This window comes from Rhodotorula graminis, assembly GCF_001329695.1.
Source record: "Rhodotorula graminis WP1 unplaced genomic scaffold RHOBAscaffold_3, whole genome shotgun sequence".
In the NCBI taxonomy this organism is placed as follows: domain Eukaryota; kingdom Fungi; phylum Basidiomycota; class Microbotryomycetes; order Sporidiobolales; family Sporidiobolaceae; genus Rhodotorula; species Rhodotorula graminis.
The window spans coordinates 994,362-1,010,640 of record NW_017264930.1 but is presented as its reverse complement, the minus strand read 5'-3'; the positions used below and the strand labels follow the sequence as shown (position 1 = coordinate 1,010,640).

The 16,279-nt window shown below is 67.8% G+C and overlaps 5 protein-coding genes across 5 annotated transcripts; 3 read left to right on the top strand and 2 right to left on the bottom strand.

Moving 5' to 3' along the window:
* Window positions 1–139: 139 nt before the first annotated feature.
* Window positions 140–3,441, top strand: RHOBADRAFT_52018 (uncharacterized protein; the record flags this gene model as incomplete). The annotated part of the gene is made up of 7 exons (XM_018416128.1): window positions 140–251; window positions 315–648; window positions 719–1,061; window positions 1,166–1,892; window positions 1,974–2,204; window positions 2,270–3,123; window positions 3,200–3,441. 7 exons carry the CDS (start codon window positions 140–142, stop codon window positions 3,383–3,385), a joined length of 2,787 nt encoding a protein of 928 aa, XP_018273106.1. The 3' UTR covers window positions 3,386–3,441.
* A 564-nt stretch (window positions 3,442–4,005) lies between these two features.
* On the top strand, window positions 4,006–6,656 carry RHOBADRAFT_34528 (uncharacterized protein). The gene is made up of 11 exons (XM_018413204.1): window positions 4,006–4,129; window positions 4,193–4,258; window positions 4,320–4,385; window positions 4,448–4,733; window positions 4,807–5,033; window positions 5,111–5,226; window positions 5,300–5,438; window positions 5,523–5,736; window positions 5,870–6,030; window positions 6,093–6,174; window positions 6,243–6,656. Exons 2-11 carry the CDS (start codon window positions 4,244–4,246, stop codon window positions 6,602–6,604), a joined length of 1,668 nt encoding a protein of 555 aa, XP_018273105.1. The 5' UTR covers window positions 4,006–4,129; window positions 4,193–4,243; the 3' UTR covers window positions 6,605–6,656.
* Window positions 6,657–8,144: 1,488 nt separating this feature from the next.
* On the bottom strand, window positions 8,145–12,802 carry RHOBADRAFT_48125 (uncharacterized protein; the record flags this gene model as incomplete). Its single annotated transcript, XM_018415094.1, has 12 exons — window positions 8,145–8,592; window positions 8,665–8,747; window positions 8,821–9,281; window positions 9,363–9,889; window positions 9,956–10,656; window positions 10,731–10,851; window positions 10,955–11,506; window positions 11,587–11,713; window positions 11,797–11,857; window positions 11,932–12,239; window positions 12,329–12,522; window positions 12,613–12,802. 12 exons carry the CDS (start codon window positions 12,800–12,802, stop codon window positions 8,222–8,224), a joined length of 3,696 nt encoding a protein of 1,231 aa, XP_018273104.1. The 3' UTR covers window positions 8,145–8,221.
* Window positions 12,803–13,006: 204 nt separating this feature from the next.
* On the bottom strand, window positions 13,007–14,570 carry RHOBADRAFT_52015 (uncharacterized protein; the record flags this gene model as incomplete). The annotated part of the gene is made up of 6 exons (XM_018416127.1): window positions 13,007–13,256; window positions 13,333–13,558; window positions 13,653–13,907; window positions 13,993–14,150; window positions 14,221–14,354; window positions 14,423–14,570. 6 exons carry the CDS (start codon window positions 14,568–14,570, stop codon window positions 13,188–13,190), a joined length of 990 nt encoding a protein of 329 aa, XP_018273103.1. The 3' UTR covers window positions 13,007–13,187.
* A 354-nt stretch (window positions 14,571–14,924) lies between these two features.
* Window positions 14,925–15,856, top strand: RHOBADRAFT_3746 (uncharacterized protein; the record flags this gene model as incomplete). The annotated part of the gene is made up of 3 exons (XM_018413435.1): window positions 14,925–15,115; window positions 15,308–15,398; window positions 15,524–15,856. Coding segments are annotated over 3 exons (615 nt in total), but the record flags the coding sequence as incomplete, so codon positions are not given.
* Between the last annotated feature and the right edge of the window lie 423 nt (window positions 15,857–16,279).

Here is a 16,279-nt window from a genome sequence, read left to right as displayed (position 1 = left end):
TCCGCCGGCGCCCGGTCGTCCTCGCCCGAAAGCACCGCCACGCTCCGTCCGCCGACCCCGCTCCCCTCCACCACCACCACACACTGGCTCTCGATGCTGCCATAGCTGCACACCCACCTACTATCGTCCACGACGCACCATGCCCGACGCGCCCCCCGTCCGCCTCGACGAGCGCGACCGCCTCATCTACGGCTTCTGCGACCCGGCCTCGTTCCACGCTGCGAGGGACGCAGACTACCCTGCGCTCAAAGGTCCGTCCCACCTCCTCCTTGCCTCCGACCCACCACGAGCTGACCCTGCCGAACCTCCCACAGACCAAGTCTACCTCGACTGCGCCGCCGCACCACCCGCTCCCCTCGGGCCCGTCACGGCCCTCGCCCACTCGCTCGCGTCGACCCTGTACTCGAACCCGCACTCGGCGTCGACCGCCGCCGTCGCGACCCACCTCGTCATCGACCAGACCCGCACCTGCGTCCTCGCCGAGCTGTTCAACGTCCCCGACGACCGTGCCGGCGAGTGGGACGTCGTCTTTGTGCCGGGAGGCGCGACGCAGGCCATCCGGACGCTCGGTGACGCGTGGGACTGGAGGGCAGAGGCGGACCTCGGAGCAGGGGGCGGGTACGAGTACCTCGTCGAGAGTCATACGAGGTGCGCCTCTCGTCTCCCTTCTCTCCCTCTCGAGCGCGAGAGCTAACTCGCTACACGCCCTCCCACACAGTCTCGTCGGCCTGCGCGGCACTGCCCTCTCGCGCAATTCGCCCGTCGCCGCGCACCGCACACCCTCGTCCCTCCTCCGCTCGGCCCTCTCGTCGCGCTCCGCCGCGCGTCCCTCGTCGTCCACCCGCGCACCGACGCCCACCCTGTACTCGTACCCGGCCCAGTGCAACGCGACCGGCGCGCGCCTCGGCCTGCGCTTCGCCGCCCAGATCAAGCGCGCCAACCCGCACGCGGCCGTCCTCGTCGATGCGGCGGCGTACAGCTCGACGAGCGTCCTCGACCTCGGGTCGGTGAGCGCCAACGAGGCGCCCGACTTTGTCGTCGCGAGCGTGTACAAGATCTTTGTGCGTCGCGCTCGCTTCTACTCTCTCGGGGCCACGAGGCTGGCACGGACCGCCGCCGCCCGAGCAGCGTGAACGCGCAACTGACTCTCCTCTCCCACCCACAGGGCTTCCCCACCTCTCTCGGCATCCTCCTCGTCCGCCGCGCCTCGTCGCACCTCCTCCTGCGCTCGCCCACCCCCTCCTTCTTCGGCGGCGGCACCCTCTCGTCCCTCTCGCTCTCTCCCCCCTTCACCCACTCGCCGCGCCTCGACCCGAGCGGCACGGTCCACCAGGCGCTCGAGCACGGCACGCCCCCTTACCTCGAGGTCCTCGCGCTGTCGCACGCGCTCGACTGGCTCGCGCGCATCTCGCGCGGGACCGGGCTCGAGGGCGTCGCGCGGCATGCGGCGGCGCTCAGGGAGGTGGCGCGGCGCGAGCTGAGGGGCTTGCGGCATGCCGATGGTAGCGAGGTGTTTGTCGAGCATGGCGCGTTTGAGCCGCTCGCCGAGGAGGAGGAGGACGAGGAGCCGCTGCTCGGAGCCGAGTGGGCCGTCGTGCTCGAGCCGCCAGGACCGATCATCGGGTTCTCGCTCCGCCTTCCCTCCGCCTCTTTCTCCTCCTCCTCGTCGTCCTCCTCCACCTCCCCGACCAGCTCGCGCCCCGTCTCGCCGACCGACTATCGCCAGACGCACGTCGGGCACCAGCACCTCGCGCGGCTCGCGCTCGTGCAGGGCATCTCGCTCCGCAGCGGCGGCATGTGCAATGCCGGCGCGTGGACCCGTGCGGTCGGGATGGGCGAGGTCGAGCGGCGCAGGCTCGAGGAGCTCGGGGCTGGGCGGTGCTGGGACGAGGGTGAGTCGGCTCCTCCTCTCTTCCTCTCTTTGCCGGTCTCGTTCAGGCGCTCACGGGTCGCTCTCCCTTACCATGTCGCAGAGGAGTTCGCGCCGTTCGCGCCGTACCGCCCGCTCGGCATCTCGCGCATCTCGTTCGGCCTCGTGTCGACCGTCGACGACGTCGCCGCGTTCGTCGCCTTCGTCAAGCGCTTCTTCGTGAGCGCGCATGGCGTGCTTGCTTCCGGGCCTCGGGTGCCTCGCGGCGTGTCGGCGGGGCAGCAGCAGAACGAGAACGGCGTCAAGATGGCGAGGTTGGCCGAGCTGTACATCTGTGCGTCCCTCTCGCTCTCTCTCGCATCTCACTGCGGGTCGCAGCTGACAGACCCGTCGTTGCAGACCCGATCAAGTCGTGCGCCGCCCAGCCGATCCTGTCCTCGACCTCGTGGCCCCTCGCGCCGTCCGGCCTCCTGCACGACCGCGACTTTATGCTCGTCTCGTCGTCGACCGGTCGCGCCCTGTCGATGAAGCGGTACACGCGCATGGCGCTCATCCGCCCGTCGATCGACCGCGCCCGGGGCGTCCTGCGCGTCGAGGCACCGGGCATGAACCCGCTCGAGGTCCCGCTCGCGAGGTCCAAGGCGAGTGAGCTCGGCGCGTGCGGGCTCCCGACGCCGCCGCTGAGCGAGGACGGGCACGGCTCCGAGTGCGGGAGCGAGTCGGGCGCCGGCGCGACGCCGCAGCCGACGACACTGTGCAGCACGACCGTCCTGTCGCAGCGCTTCTCGGCGCTCGCCGACGCGTGGTTCACCTCGTTCCTCAACCCGCCCTCTCCCTCCACCTCCTCCTCCTCTTCCTCCTCGGCACCGTCGTCGGCCGGCCCAGGTCCCGTCGAGCTGCACCGCCTGCCGCCGGGCACGTCCCGTCACGCGCACTTTGACGGCGCGAGCGCCGGCCCGCCGCTCCCGCTCCGGCTCTCGAACGAGAGCCCGTTCCTCCTCGTGTCGGGCGAGAGCCTGCGCGCCGTCGAGCGCTCGATTCGCGAGCGAGCGAGCGAGGGGGCAGGTCGCGCAGGCGCGGACGTCGTGCGCGCGGCGGCGTTCCGGCCCAACTTGGTCGTCGAGGGCGCCGACGGCGAGGCGCTCGAGCCGTGGTGGGAGGACGACATCGAGGCGCTCAACGTCGGCGCCGGCAGCGCCGTGTTCAGCTTCCTCGGCCGGTGTCGGCGCTGCTTGATGGTCTCGATCGACCAGGTGCGCCCGCCTCTCCTCTCTTCCTCCCTCGCTCGCGCCTCGAGCGGCCGCAACTGACCGTCCCTCGTCCGCGCAGACGACGGGAGCCCGCACCGCCGAGCCCCTCGCGACTCTCTCGCTCACGCGCAAGAACGCGACGAACGGGCGCGTCGAGTTTGGCGCCCACATGCTCTGGCGCGACGAGCTCGGCGAGGGAGGGGGCGACGAGGGCGGGACGTGCGTGCGGGTTGGCGACGAGGTGCGGGTGCGGCTCAGGTCGTGAGGCGCGTTTGTAGCTGGTCCTCGTTGTTGTGCACTTTGCGATGGACGCGGTCCGAGATCACGGCCTCGGACTGAGAGCGCGAGCGAGCGAGAGGAAGCGCAGATGGCCAGCTGGAAAGGACCGGTAGCTCGGCCGCGTCCCTCGGGACGCACGCCCTCGCCAGCTTGAACCGGCGAGGTACCCGTGGTCGCGCGGCAGGCAGCTGAGGGCGCCCGCCGCGTCGGCGGGGAGGTTGAGCGAGCGAGGAGGACAGCAAGGCAGGGGTCGCCCGGCTCGACCAGCGCGTGGGGGCATGCACAGCAGCAGGCACCCTCGAAGCACTTCCACGAGTGCGCTCGCCCAGCCGAGCCGTGGGAGAGATGGGAGGGAGATGAAAGGAGGAGGCGAACCGATGAAGATTCCCTGGCTCGCTCTCGACCTCGACTCGCTCTCCCGACGAGCGAGAGTGCAGGGAGCTCTGCACCGATCAGCTCGACCATGTCGCCCTCAGCCTTGCCGCACAAGGCCAAGGTCGCCTCGCTCGCCCTCGACCACCCCGTCCCCGTCGCCTCCTCCGACTCGCACTCGTCCAAGAAGCGCAAGCTTCAGGACGGCCCGGCCACCGTCTCGGCCACCCAGGACGACGACTCGCAGGCGGGCTCGGACCATGCCGGCGCGGCAGATGGGCTCAAGTCAACCAAGGAGCTCTCCAAGCTCGACAAGGGCAAGGCCAAGAAGCGCAGGAAGGAGGAGCAGCGGGCATTGGTGCGTCCCCTCAGTCCACCCGTACACACACGGAGCCGAGCTGACCCAGTGCGTCGTGCGCAGGAGAACCCGCCGAGCTTCTCGTTCGACACACGCGGCTTCACCGGCGGGCGCATGGTCCAGGTCAAGGTGCGCACCCTGTCCTCACGAGCATTCGCGAGCTCGCACTGATCCCTCCGTCACGATACAGGACGTGCGCGACTTTGTCCTCCACCTGCTCGCCAACGACAAGGCGCAGTCGTGGCTCTTCGTCAAGGTGCGTCTCCCCGTCTCTTTTCTCCACGCAGACTGTCGCTGACCTGGGTATCTGACCCACAGAACCGCAGCAACGTTCGTCGTGTCGTGTGCGTCATGGCGCCCGGCATCCTCGCGCCCGATCTCGGCATCGCCCAGCCGCCCGTGTCGACCAACCTCCCGTTCGCTCTGCGCCCGTCGTCCGACGGCCTGTCGTGCAAGGTCTCGGTCATGCAGTCGCTCTTCTCGCACGCGTGCCCGACCAAGGCGCCGGGCGAGCGCAACCGCATGCACTCGCCGTACCAGAGCTTCACGACGTGCCCTCTCACCGGCGCCGAGAAGGACCGCCGAGAGCGGGCGCGCAAAGAGCGTGAGTTCCTGCGCTCTCGTCACCTCGACACGGCCGTCGAACGTCTCACTGACTCGCTTGATTGTGCTCGCAGGCGGCCAGGCGCAGCGCACCTCGGACCCGAGCGTCTACCTCATGTCGCCCGACCAAATGGCCGAGCAGGCGTACCCGACGCCGTCGCCTCGTCCCTCACCCCTCCCGACCGACCTCGACGCGACCTTCTCGTTCAACGACTGGAAAAAGGCCGACGGCTGGATCGAGGCGCCGTACCTGCCCGAGAAGGAGGGGCCCAAGCGCGTCCTCGGCCTCGACTGCGAGATGGTGCGTCCCTCTCTCGCGCTCTCTGGGTCACATCTCCCCTTGCCGCACCTCGACTGACACCCTCTCCCGACCTGCAGTGCCTGACGGCCGACGGCTCGGAGCTCACGCGCCTGAGCGTGGTCGACCTCGCCGGCAAGCGCATCTACGACAAGCTCGTCAAGCCGGACCAGCCCATCGTCGACTACCTCACGCGGTGCGTCTCTCCCTCTCTCCTCTTCCCTCGCGCTATCGCGAGCCTGACTGACAGCGTCTCTCTCGCGGCGCAGCTACTCGGGCTTGGACGAGAAGGCCCTCGAGGGCGTCACGACCCGGCTCGAGGACGTGCAGCGCGACTTGACGCAGCTCCTCGACTACAACACGATCCTCGTCGGGCACTCGCTCGAGTGCGACCTCAAGGTGCTCAAGGTGTGCCACTGGGCCTCGCTCTCTCCCCTTCTCCTCCTCCGCCTCGAGCCTGAGAACTGACTCGCCCTGTCCACCCTGCCGCAGCTCGTCCACTCGCGCGTGATCGACACGTCGGTCATCTACCAGCACCCTCGCGGCCCGCCGTTCAAGGCGTCGCTCAAGTGGCTCGCGCAAAAGTGGCTCAAGAAGGAGATCCAGGCGGCGGTCGCCAACAGCGAGGACGGCACGGTCGGCGGGCACGACTCGGAGGAGGACGCGAGGACGGCAATTGAGCTCGTCAGGCTCAAGATGGAGAAGGGTGCGTCCAACTCTCTCTCCCTGACGTCGAGCCAGCCTTTCGGTCTCGAGCATGAAGCCGTCCTCCTGCACCGGAAGCTCCTTCTTGCCACGTCGAGCTAGCACCTGACTCTTCTCTGCCTTCCCCTGCGCAGGTCCCGGCTTTGGCGAGTTCGTCACGGACCAGGAGACGATCTTTGAGCGGATCGGGCGCGGGCAGGACCCGAAAACGTCGGCGGTGGTCGACCACGGCACGCCTGGCCAGTGGCACGGCGCCAAGGCGACGACCGCCATCGCGTGCTCGAACGACGACGAGGTGCGTCCCGCCTCCTCTTTTCGTTTTCGCCGCCTCGGGCTCATCTCGAGCGACTCGCGCAGGTCCTGCAAGGCATGCTCGACTCGGTCGACAAGCACGACCTCACGATCGGCCGCTTCATGGACCTCTCGCACACGCTCGGCTGTGCGTCCCTCTCTCTCTCTCTCTTTCTCTCTGTGCGTCCAAGCCTGCTCACCCACCTCGCGTCGCAGGGTCCCAGCCGTCCTCCTCCGCCAAGCCCGCGTCGAGCGACGCGACGTCGACGACCGCCGACGGCCCCGCAGAGCCCTCGCCCGAGTCGCTCGACACCGCCTTTGCGTCGCTCGACAAGCGCCTGCGCGCCCTGCACGCCGCACTCCCTCCCCTCACGGCCCTCATCGTCTTTACCGGCCACTCGTCGCCCGTCGGCATGTCGCGCCTCGCGGCCAAGAAGGCCCGGTTCGACAAGCTGTGGAAGACGACCAAGCAGAGCGAGATTGCCGACGAGGACAAGTGGTACGAGCAGGACGACCGTGCGCTCGTCGACGAGGTCGAGCGTGCGAGGTGGGGGTTGAGCTTCTTCTGCGTCAAGTAGCCTCCTCTGGCTCTCGAGCTCGGTGCAACACGAAGCTTGCTGTCGACAGCAGAACTCGGGAGCGGACGGCTGCAGCCGAGAGCGCAACGAGAGATTTTCTCGCTCTCGTTCGACTCGTCGCAGGAGGCTCGAGAGAGGCACGGACAGACAAGCGCGCTGCATCTGCTCAAGCCTCTACGTGCACGTCCGACCGCCGCCGAGGAGCATCCACCCTGGCACGCTCGCCGCCTTGCGCTCGGCCCTCTCCTTCACGCGCCGGCGCTCCTTCTCGCGCGCCCAACGCTCCTTCGACCCGAACCTGCTCTTGAAGCTCTTCCTTTGGTCGCTGGCGACGCCTTAGTCGTCGGCGACGGCGGCCGGTGTCCTGTCGGCCGGCGAGCGGAACGTGTCGCTCGAAACCGAGAAGGGCGAGACGGCGGGGTACGCAGCGAGGAGGCGGCGGAACCGCCCGACGGCGCCTATGGGGAGCTCGAGCGCCGAGGGCGAGATGCGCGCTACGCGATGGGCGCTGAGCTCGTCGTGCGCGATCGTTGTCTCGACGGTCGGGTAGCTCTGGCTCTGTTCGCCAACGAGCGGGATGGCGACGGGCCAAGCGGCGTTGAAGTCGGCCCGCGTGTCCTCGCCCGTGTTGCAGATCAGGGCAGGCGACGCCAGGCACAAGCCAAAGTGCTCGAGGAGGCTGGCGACGTCCTGCGCGAAGAGCGGTGAGTCAGTGCCGGCCCGCCGACGTGCGATAAGAGGGCGTGCGCGCACCTTCTTGCGCACGTCGGTGAAGGAGCAAACGTTGGTCTCGTGGAAGAAGTTGTAGAAGCCCATCTCGTTCGAGAGCAGGTTGTAGAACGTGAGGGGCCCGTCCTCCTCCCAGGACGAGTCGACCGACCAGCCCGGGTTGAACCGGTCCTCCAGGCCCGCGTACTCTTCGACGTACGACAGGGCGGACAGCTCGAGCTTGACGATGTCCCAGACCTCGACGGGGAGCGCGCCGACGTTCACATTGTCCGGGACGACGGTCGTCGCGAGCGTGCCCGCCGCCTTTCTCGCGAGGATGAGGTCGATGGCGAGGAGGGTCGGCTTGATCTCGACAAAGGCCATGGCCGCGATGCAGAGGTCGAGGGCCTTGACGGTGATGCCGAACCAGATCGTCGAGGTGGAGAAGCACGTGACGGTGACGAAGAGAGGGAGGGATCCGTGCCGGCGCGAGGTGGCGACAAGGCTGCGAGCTGTAGGCTAGGGTAGAGACTGTAGGTGCTCGAGTCAGTCCCGAAGCTTCTCGCGCGACCCGGTCGCGCTGCTGGTCCCGGACGAGCTCCTCGACGTGGAGGAGGCGATGAGGAGGCGCGGGCTTACCGATGCTCGTGCGGGACAGGGGCGACCTTGCGATAGATGGCTGAAGTACTGATGATGCCCAGAAGAGTCGCAGCAGGTGCGTCGAGCGCGTGGCGAGAGCGAGAGGGAGGAGAGAAGAGGCAAGCGAGGCGCGTGCGGGCGAGGCTCCTGCACCGCCTCCTCTCGAGCCCTCTCACGTCGCCTTTCTCGAGTTGTACGGAGACGGAAACCATTTTGCAGTGCGAGGGAAAGAGAGAACTCTAAAGAGGAAGACCCGACGACGCCCCTCTCTCACTGCTCCTTCTTGACCACCTCGTCGGCCTCCTGCTCGCGCTTCTCGGCCTCGCGCCTCGCCTCGCGCCGCTCGGCGCCGCGCTTGATGATCTCCTTGGGCTTGTTGTTGGCAAAGAGGGTCTTGAGCGCAATGTCGACGACCCACGCGCCGGCAAAGTCGGCGGCCATGACGACGCACAGCTTGGTGCGGAACGACGTGTCCATGTCGACGAGCTGGAGCCACCGGTTGAACTCGGGGACAAAGTCGGTCGCGCCCGAAAAGGCGACGGCGGCGACGCCGAGCAGGCCGTAGTACAGGGCCGAGTTCTCGGAAATGTTCTCGCGGAACGGCCGGCCCTGGAAGTTGACGACAAAGGTCGAGATTTGCTCTGCGGACGGGGCGGCGCTCGAGGGGTCAGTGACGGGCTCTCTCTGAGGCTCGAGAGGACGAGGGGACGCACGACTGAGCGAGATGAGGTAGATGCACGAGTTGAGGAGGTTGGGCGAGAACTTGGCGTCGAGGTCGACCTCGAGACCGGCTTGCCTGTGAGCGGCGAGACGAGAGTCAGGAGCTCGCTCAAGAACGACGACGAGGCGAGGAGGACGCTTGGACGTACGGCTCGTACACCTCGCACAGGTTGGTGAGGTAGATGAAGGCGGCGACGTGGATCGCAAACTGGACGAGGATCGAGCCGACGACGTAGAGGTTGAAGATGCTCGACAGGGGCCGCTCCTTGCTCAGGCGGTCGACGGGCCGGGCACGCGAGATGCACATGAAGCACACCGACATGAGGACGCCCGTGATCGTCACCTGGTAGTCGCCAAACTTGATGCCCTGCAGGTACTGGACCGAGAGCGCCCACGCCGAGATGAGGCAGTTGAGCGCGAGGATCTTGTACATCTGGATCGTCGCGACGAGCGTGCAACGACCCTGGCGGATGATGTGCGTGATGGCGGCGACGTTGGCGAGCTTGGACGTGAACGGCGCCGCGACCGACGCGTCGCCGAGCTTGATCTGCGGCACCTCCTGGTCGTCCTCGAGGTTCGACAGCTGCTCCGAGATGGCCGACACGTCAAACTGCGAGCGCCAAGTCGAGGGGGAGGATCAGTCCTGTGCGGCGAGGCAGAGAGGGAGATTGGGAGAGCGAGAGCGACGCACCTTGGACGCCTTGCCCTTGGCCTTGTCGCTCTGGACGAGCTTGGCGGCCTCCTGCTGGGCCTTGACCGCGTCGGGGAACAGGTCGGCGATCATGGGCGGCACCGGCGGCGGCGGCTGCCCAAAGCGGCTCGTGATGCGCAGCTGCTGCTCGTACACCTTTTTGACGCGCTCCTTCTTCTGGTGCTCGAGGATCGCCTTGAGGTCGTCCTCGGTGCCGTTGAGGAGCGCGACGCCAATGTTGGCCTGCTTGAGCGCGCCGACGTCGTTGGTGCCGTCGCCGGCCATGAGCGTGACAAACCCGAGGCTCTTGAGCGTCGTGAGGATGAACTCCTTCTGCGCCGGTGACACACGCGCGTAGACCCACGTGTGCTGGACGAGCTGGTGCCACGACTCGCGGCGGTCGGCGTACTGCTTGAGCGCGGCGCCCGTCATGCAGATGTCGTAGCGGTCGAACAGGGACGTGTCGAGCGGCTCGGACGGGTCGACAGGGATGACGACCGACTCGTCGGCGGTGCGCCACGTGAGGTCTGAGGGCGGCGGCGAAGGGTCAGTCCCGGACAAAGACGACGAGGAGAACAAGACGAGGGACGGACCGGACTCGGACTTTGCGCCCTCCTTGAGGTCGAGGATGAGGACCTGGCGGTCGACAATCTCGACCTCGCGTGCGACGTGCGCCGCCGTGAGCGGGTTGTCGCCCGTGATCATGACGCAGCGGTGACTCGAGTCGGCGAGCTCCTTGAGCGTCTTGACGGCGTCGGGCTTGAGCGGGCAGTGGAACACGAGGAACCCGGCAAAGACGAGGTCCTTCTCGACGGCGTCGCGCGCGATGGTCGTCACGTCGCCCTTGTTCATGCCGTCGACAAACTTGTACCCGAGGGCGAGGACGCGAGAGCCACGCTGGGCGTAGCCCTTGTACGTGCGCTCGTAGTCGTGCGGGACCGAGGTGAACATGGCCTTGAGCGTCTCGGGCGCGCCCTTGACGGCGACGAGCGTGCGCTGGCCGGCCGGCGTGTGGACGAGCGAGATGGTCGACATGCGCTTGAGCTGCGACGAGAACTGGAACCGGCGGCGGACCGTGACCGACACGTTGTCCTTCTTGTGGAGCGCGTCGGCCGTCGGCGTGATCTTGTCGCCCGCCGACAGCTTCCACTTGAGGGCGTCGAGCGTCGTCTTTTCCATCGGGTCGCCGACGACGCCGTCGTCGAGGAGGACGAGCGCGTGGGCGGCGGCGAGCGTGAGCGACGTCTCGAGGCTGACGTCGGTGACGGGCACGAGCTTCTGGTGGTCGTTCGAGCTGCGCGGGCAGGGAGGGCTCGCGGTCAGGGCGAGTCCGGGAGAGGAGAGAGCGAGAGAGAAAGCGAGACGCACTCGACGCCGGCGACACCCTCGACGACGAGGTCCTCGCCCGTGATGGTGCCCGTCTTGTCAAAGCAGCAGATGTCGACGCGACCGGCGAACGGGATCCGGAACGGCTCGGTGCAGAAGATGGCTGTGTCCATGCGCGCGAGGGGGGAGGAGGGGTGCGAGGTGAGCGACCGCGAGCGCGAACACACACAGAGACACAGAGAGAGAAAGAGGGGGGAGGGACGTACAGTACTTGCTGAGGGCGACGAGGGACGCGTTGACGGCCATCGAGAGCTCCATGGGGAGCTCGGGCGGGACGACCGACGTGATGATGATGACGCAGTCGAGGAGCAACTTTGAGCGCTTGCGGTCCTGCTCGAGGCCCTTGACCCACACGTAGGCGCTCGCGGCGAGCGCAAAGACGAGGAGGAACCCAATAAAGAGGAACGACTCGATGTTGTTGGCCGTCACCGTCTCGGTCGAAAAGATCATGGTGCGGATGAGCTGGCCCTGCGAGGTGCCGAACCCGGTGCGGAGCACGATGGCGAGGCACCCACCGTCGGGCGCGGCGGCGCCGTCCTTGTGGTCGAGCCCGGTCGCCTGGAGGACCTTTGTGCCGCCAAACAGGATCGAGTTGCGGTCGACGCCGTCAATGTCGAGCTTGTCCGACCCGGGCCGCACCTCGACCGACTCTTTGAGGAGCGGCGTCGACTCGCCCGAGAGCATGGCCTCGTTGACGATGCACGAGCCGCGCAAGAGGAGCAGGTCGCACGGGATGCCCGAGTCCTCCTTGGTGCGCACTGCGGGGTGTGGGCGCACGTGAGCTCGACGTCGTCTCGGGGGAGCACACTCAAGAGAAGGAGAGAGGGAGGAGACGCACCGATGCTGACGACGTCGCCGGGCAGGAGCTCGTCCGTCTGGACCTCGACCCACTTGGCCTCGCGGCGGGTCATGATGGCGTACGGCTTGATCGACATGCTGCGGAACTCGTTGACCGTGCGCAGGCGCTGCAGGGCGGGCCCGAATGTCCGTGAGTCTCGGTTCGCACGTGCTCAAGGGAGAGAGAGGGGAGAGGCTCGAGGCGACGCACCTGGAAGACGGTCGTGCACTCGAACACGATCAACATGAAGAGCGTGAACAGGGAGTAGTACCTGTCGGCGTGTGCGCAGGGTCAGTGTCGGGCCCCTCGAGGGAGAGAGAGAGAGAGGGACAGGGGAGAACGCACCAGTACTCGTCCATGCACCACAAGCCGGCGCAGAAGACCTGGAACACGAAGAAGGGCGCGACGGCGTGCTCGGCAAACAGCTCGCCAAAAGTCGGCACGGGGATGTCAAAGTGGTTCTTGCCGTAGTTGGCCCTCGCCGTCTCGATGTCGGCCGCCGTCTTGAGCCCGCCCGACGCCGCGTGGAAGGTCGACAGCGCGGGCGCCGAGTCGCACGGGTACGCGATGCGGGTGAAGCGCTGCGTCGCCGGGTCGAACTGGTACTTGTCGCGCTGGTACGAGAAGAAGATGAGGTCGTGCTGGCCGGGACGCTGCGAGAAGGAGAGGGTCAGCTCCTGAGTTGGGCCCCGTCGAGTCGAGTCGAGGAGAGAAAGAGGGAGAGGACGAGCGCGGGGCGCACCTTTGTGTGCTCGAGGGTGCAGAAGCCCGGCTTGCCGCGGTGCAGCTTGGGGAGGACCATGACCATGTGGGCCGAGTCGAGGTGGTTGGTGCGGCTCGCCTCGCCGCGCGACCGGAACGAGATGCTCCACCGCGTGAACAGGAACGACAGGGCGTGGCCGCCAAACAGGACGATGCTTAGGAGGAAGGTCCATTCTGCGCCGGTGAGAGGAGCAGTCAGAGGGTGCCGAGGGAGGCTCGCGAGGAGGAGGGGAGGAGGGAGGAGAGAGCGAGAGGGCCACTCACCGATCGACTTGATCCACTGGTCGTACTCGTTGAAGAAGGCGTGGTACGCGAGCGGGTACGCGACGAGCCAGGGCAGGACGTAGCACCTGGCCCACACGGGGAGCGGGTTGAGGAGCGTCAACGAGGCGACGTCGGGCGAGTCGACGGGAACGCGGCCGCCGCCGAAGCGCGGGGTGCCGGGTTGCGCCATGGGTGGGTCGGGTCGGGCGAGGGGGCGAGGGGCGACACTCGGCGGGTGAGGTAGAGAGAGGGGCGAGGAGGGCGAGCAGGTGGCGGACTCCGACGAACGCGCAAGTCGCATCCTCCGGGACACGTCGACCCGCACCGCCTCGCTCAGCGCACCTTGCAAGCCGCACACTCTCACCTATGTCGCTCTCAGAGTCCAACGAGCCAATCCACGAAGCCAACGACGCGAGTTGCAGAGCTACAAGAGGGGGGAAGGAGGAGGAGGCGCGCGCGCTGCGGTCGGTCGCGCACGGCTCGAGGCGCAGGGTATCGAGAGAGGGAGAGGGAGTGGGTGAGGCGAGGGGTAAGGTGTGTGCATGCGGGCGAGGAGAGGGAGGGAGGGAGGGAGTCTAAGCGGCGGCGGTCGCGCTCGAGAGGGTCGGGAGCGGGACAAACTCGCCCGAGCGCTCGTACTCGTACTGCGAGGGGCGCAAGGTCAGTCCCTCTGCCGACGAGAGAAGGAGAGAGAGAGAGCGAGAGAGAGGGGGGACGCACCATGTCAAGCGCGACGACGCAGCTCTCCCTCACGACCCTCGGCACGTCGTCGCGCGCGGCAAACTCGCGCAGGACGGGCAGGCACTCGTCGGTCGCGATGCCGCCGAGGGCCTCTGCGGCCTCGTGGCGGACCATGTCCTCCTCGTGCGGGCGCCGGAGGACGTCGACGAGGGCCGGCACAGAGTGCTCGGACGACAGCTGGCCAAAGACGAACGCGATCTCGTGCCTGCGTCCGGGCGGGCGGTCCCTATCAGCTCTGTGCATCCTGAAGGGATGCAGAGAGACGAAGGGAGGGAGAGAGAGAGACAGAGCCGACGCACCGGAACAAGGCGCTGTCGTCCTCGAACCCCCTCGCGAGCGCGAGCACGGCCTCGCGGTCGCCGACGTTGCGCAGGGCAAACATGGCGCGGTACCGGTCAAACAGGCTCAGGCTCGTGTCCATGAGCTGGCGCTCGAGCTCGGCGATCGACAGGTTGGCGGATGCGGGCGCGAGCGCGGCAGAGTGGGCCGACGCGACGAGGGGCGAGTGCGTTGGCGCCGCCGCCGCCGGCGCGGGGTCGATGCACGGGTACTGGCTGCGTGCGCGGGGGAAGACTGTCGTCAGTCGATCGCTCGTACGAGGAGAGGTGCTCCATGTGAGAGGGAGAGGAGGGGACGCACTTGTCGGCCTGCTTCCTGCCCTCGTCCGAGTTGTCGAACACCACCTTGTCGAGCGCGATCTCGCACGTCTCGCGGATGGCCGGGTTCGGGTGCGAGAGGTACTTGCGCAGGACGGGGAGCGCCTCGTCGCACCCGATGGCGCCCATAGCCTCGGCGGCCTGCGAGGGTGGTCCGGGATCAGTCGCCGAGTCGGGCCAAGAGGGGGAGGGAGGTGGAGGGGGGACGCACCTCGTGGCGGACCATGGGGTGCTCGTTGTCGTCCTCGAGGACCTTTGTGAGGATCGGGAGCGCCTTTGGGTCCTTGAGCTGCCCGAGGCAGTAGGCGAGCTCGTGTCCGAGGAGGGCCGACTCGCCGTCGAAGCCTGCGTGTGCGCGCACGGGGGAGTGTCAGCATGTGCGTGCGCAGTAGAGAGCTGGGGCTAGGACGGACCGCGACCGATGACCTCGATGGCGCGGTGTCCGCCGAGCGACTTGAGGGTGAAGAGGGCGCGGAAGCGCTGAGCGAGGGGCACGTCGTGCGAGTTGAGCTGCTTGTCGAGGTCGGCAAAGACCTGGTCGTCGTGCGAGAGGGCGACCATGGTGCGAGGGGGCGGTGCCGAGGATCGGGCGGGGAGAGAGGTGCGGGTCGGGGCGAGTAGCTCGACGCGGGTTCGGGTAGGGGTCAGGGGGTGTCGAGTGGGGTGTAGAGTGTGGCCAAGGCGGTCGCAGCAGTGCTCGTTGCGGGTGAGAGCGACGAAGTTAGTTGAGAGATGGCGCGCCGAGGTCGAGCTCGACGAGTAAGCGAGCAGCAGCTCTCCTCCCCGCCTCACCTCAACCTCTTGCTCGACCTGCACCGCCTAGACCTGCACCGCTAGCACCAACTCGGCCTACCGCGACCCGCTCCCCCGCCCCCGAACCGCCGCCCTCTCCACCACCACCTCCCACCTCTCACCATGCCCCGGTCCAAGCGTGACCGCGTCGTCGCCCTCACCCAGACGAGCAAGAAGGGCAAGGAGGCAAAGGCCAAGCTCATCGACGAGGTCCGCCAACAGGCCGACAACCACAAGTTCCTCTGGGTCTTCGAGGTCGAGCACATGCGCAACAACCTCCTCCAGGAGGTCCGCAAGGCCTGGAAGGGCTCGAGGTGCGTCCCTTGTTGCCTTGCACCCCGACTCTTCTCCTGCCACCTCTCGATGGCCGAGCATGGCGCGCGCGAGCTCTTGCACTCGCCCGCCGTCGCCGTTCCCCCCTCGTCCCCCTCCTCGAGCTGAGCTCGTCTCGGCGGACGTGGGGCCGCCCTTGGTCCACCTCGACTGACTCCCCGCCCGCACTGCAGGATCTTCCTCGGCCGCAACGCCGTCATGCGCAAGGGCCTCGGCGCGACCCCGGAGGACGAGTGCCGCCTCGGCGTCCACAAGGTGGCCAACGTGCGTTCCCTCGCTCGCTTCGCTCGTCGCGTCCCTGCAGCTCGCGCAACACTGCGTGCAGCTGCGGCGACTCCATGTGCGTCTCCAGGGACGCAACACTGACTCGCTCGCGCCCCTCGACGCAGATGCTCGAGGGCAGCCGCGGCCTCCTGTTCACCGACGAGACGCCCGACGTCGTCTCCGAGTGGTTCGCCTCGTTCCACAAGGCCGATTTCGCGCGCACGGGCAACAAGGCGACCGAGACGTTCTCTCTCCCCGTCGGCCCCGTCTTGATCAACGACGAGCCGGCGGCGCACTCGCTCGAGCCCCAGCTGCGCAAGCTCGGCCTCTCGACGAGCCTCTTGCGCGGCGTGCCGACCCTCACGGCCCCTCACACGGTCTGCAACGAGGGCGACACGCTCAACCCGAATCAGGTCAACCTCCTCAAGCTGTTTGGCAAGACGTACGCGACCGTGCGTCCCCTCCCTCTCTCTCTCTGCGTGTGGGAGGGCGCACCGTCTGACTCTCGGCTCGCCGCACCCACCAACCGCTCCAACAGTTCCAGATCGTGCCCCTCCTTGGCCTCAACCTCGCCGACGGCTCGGTGTGCGGCGGCACCGCCGAGGCGGCCGCGGCCGTCGCGGCCGACGACGAGTAAGCGCGCCGCTCTGGGCGGCGGCGGCGCTTTCGGGCGGGCCGGGCATAGAGGTGAGGGCGAGGGCCGTGCATGGGTCAGAGAGAGAGAGAGAGAGAGAGGACGCCTTGTAGTGTACCACCAGGTTGTCATCCTTGTTTCGCCTTCAGCATGTCCGCGCCTCGCGATTCGACGAGGAGGAGCGGCGAGGCAGCGAGCTCGCTTGCTTTCGGTGCTGCGCTCTCGAGAGTTCGACGGCTGGGGACGA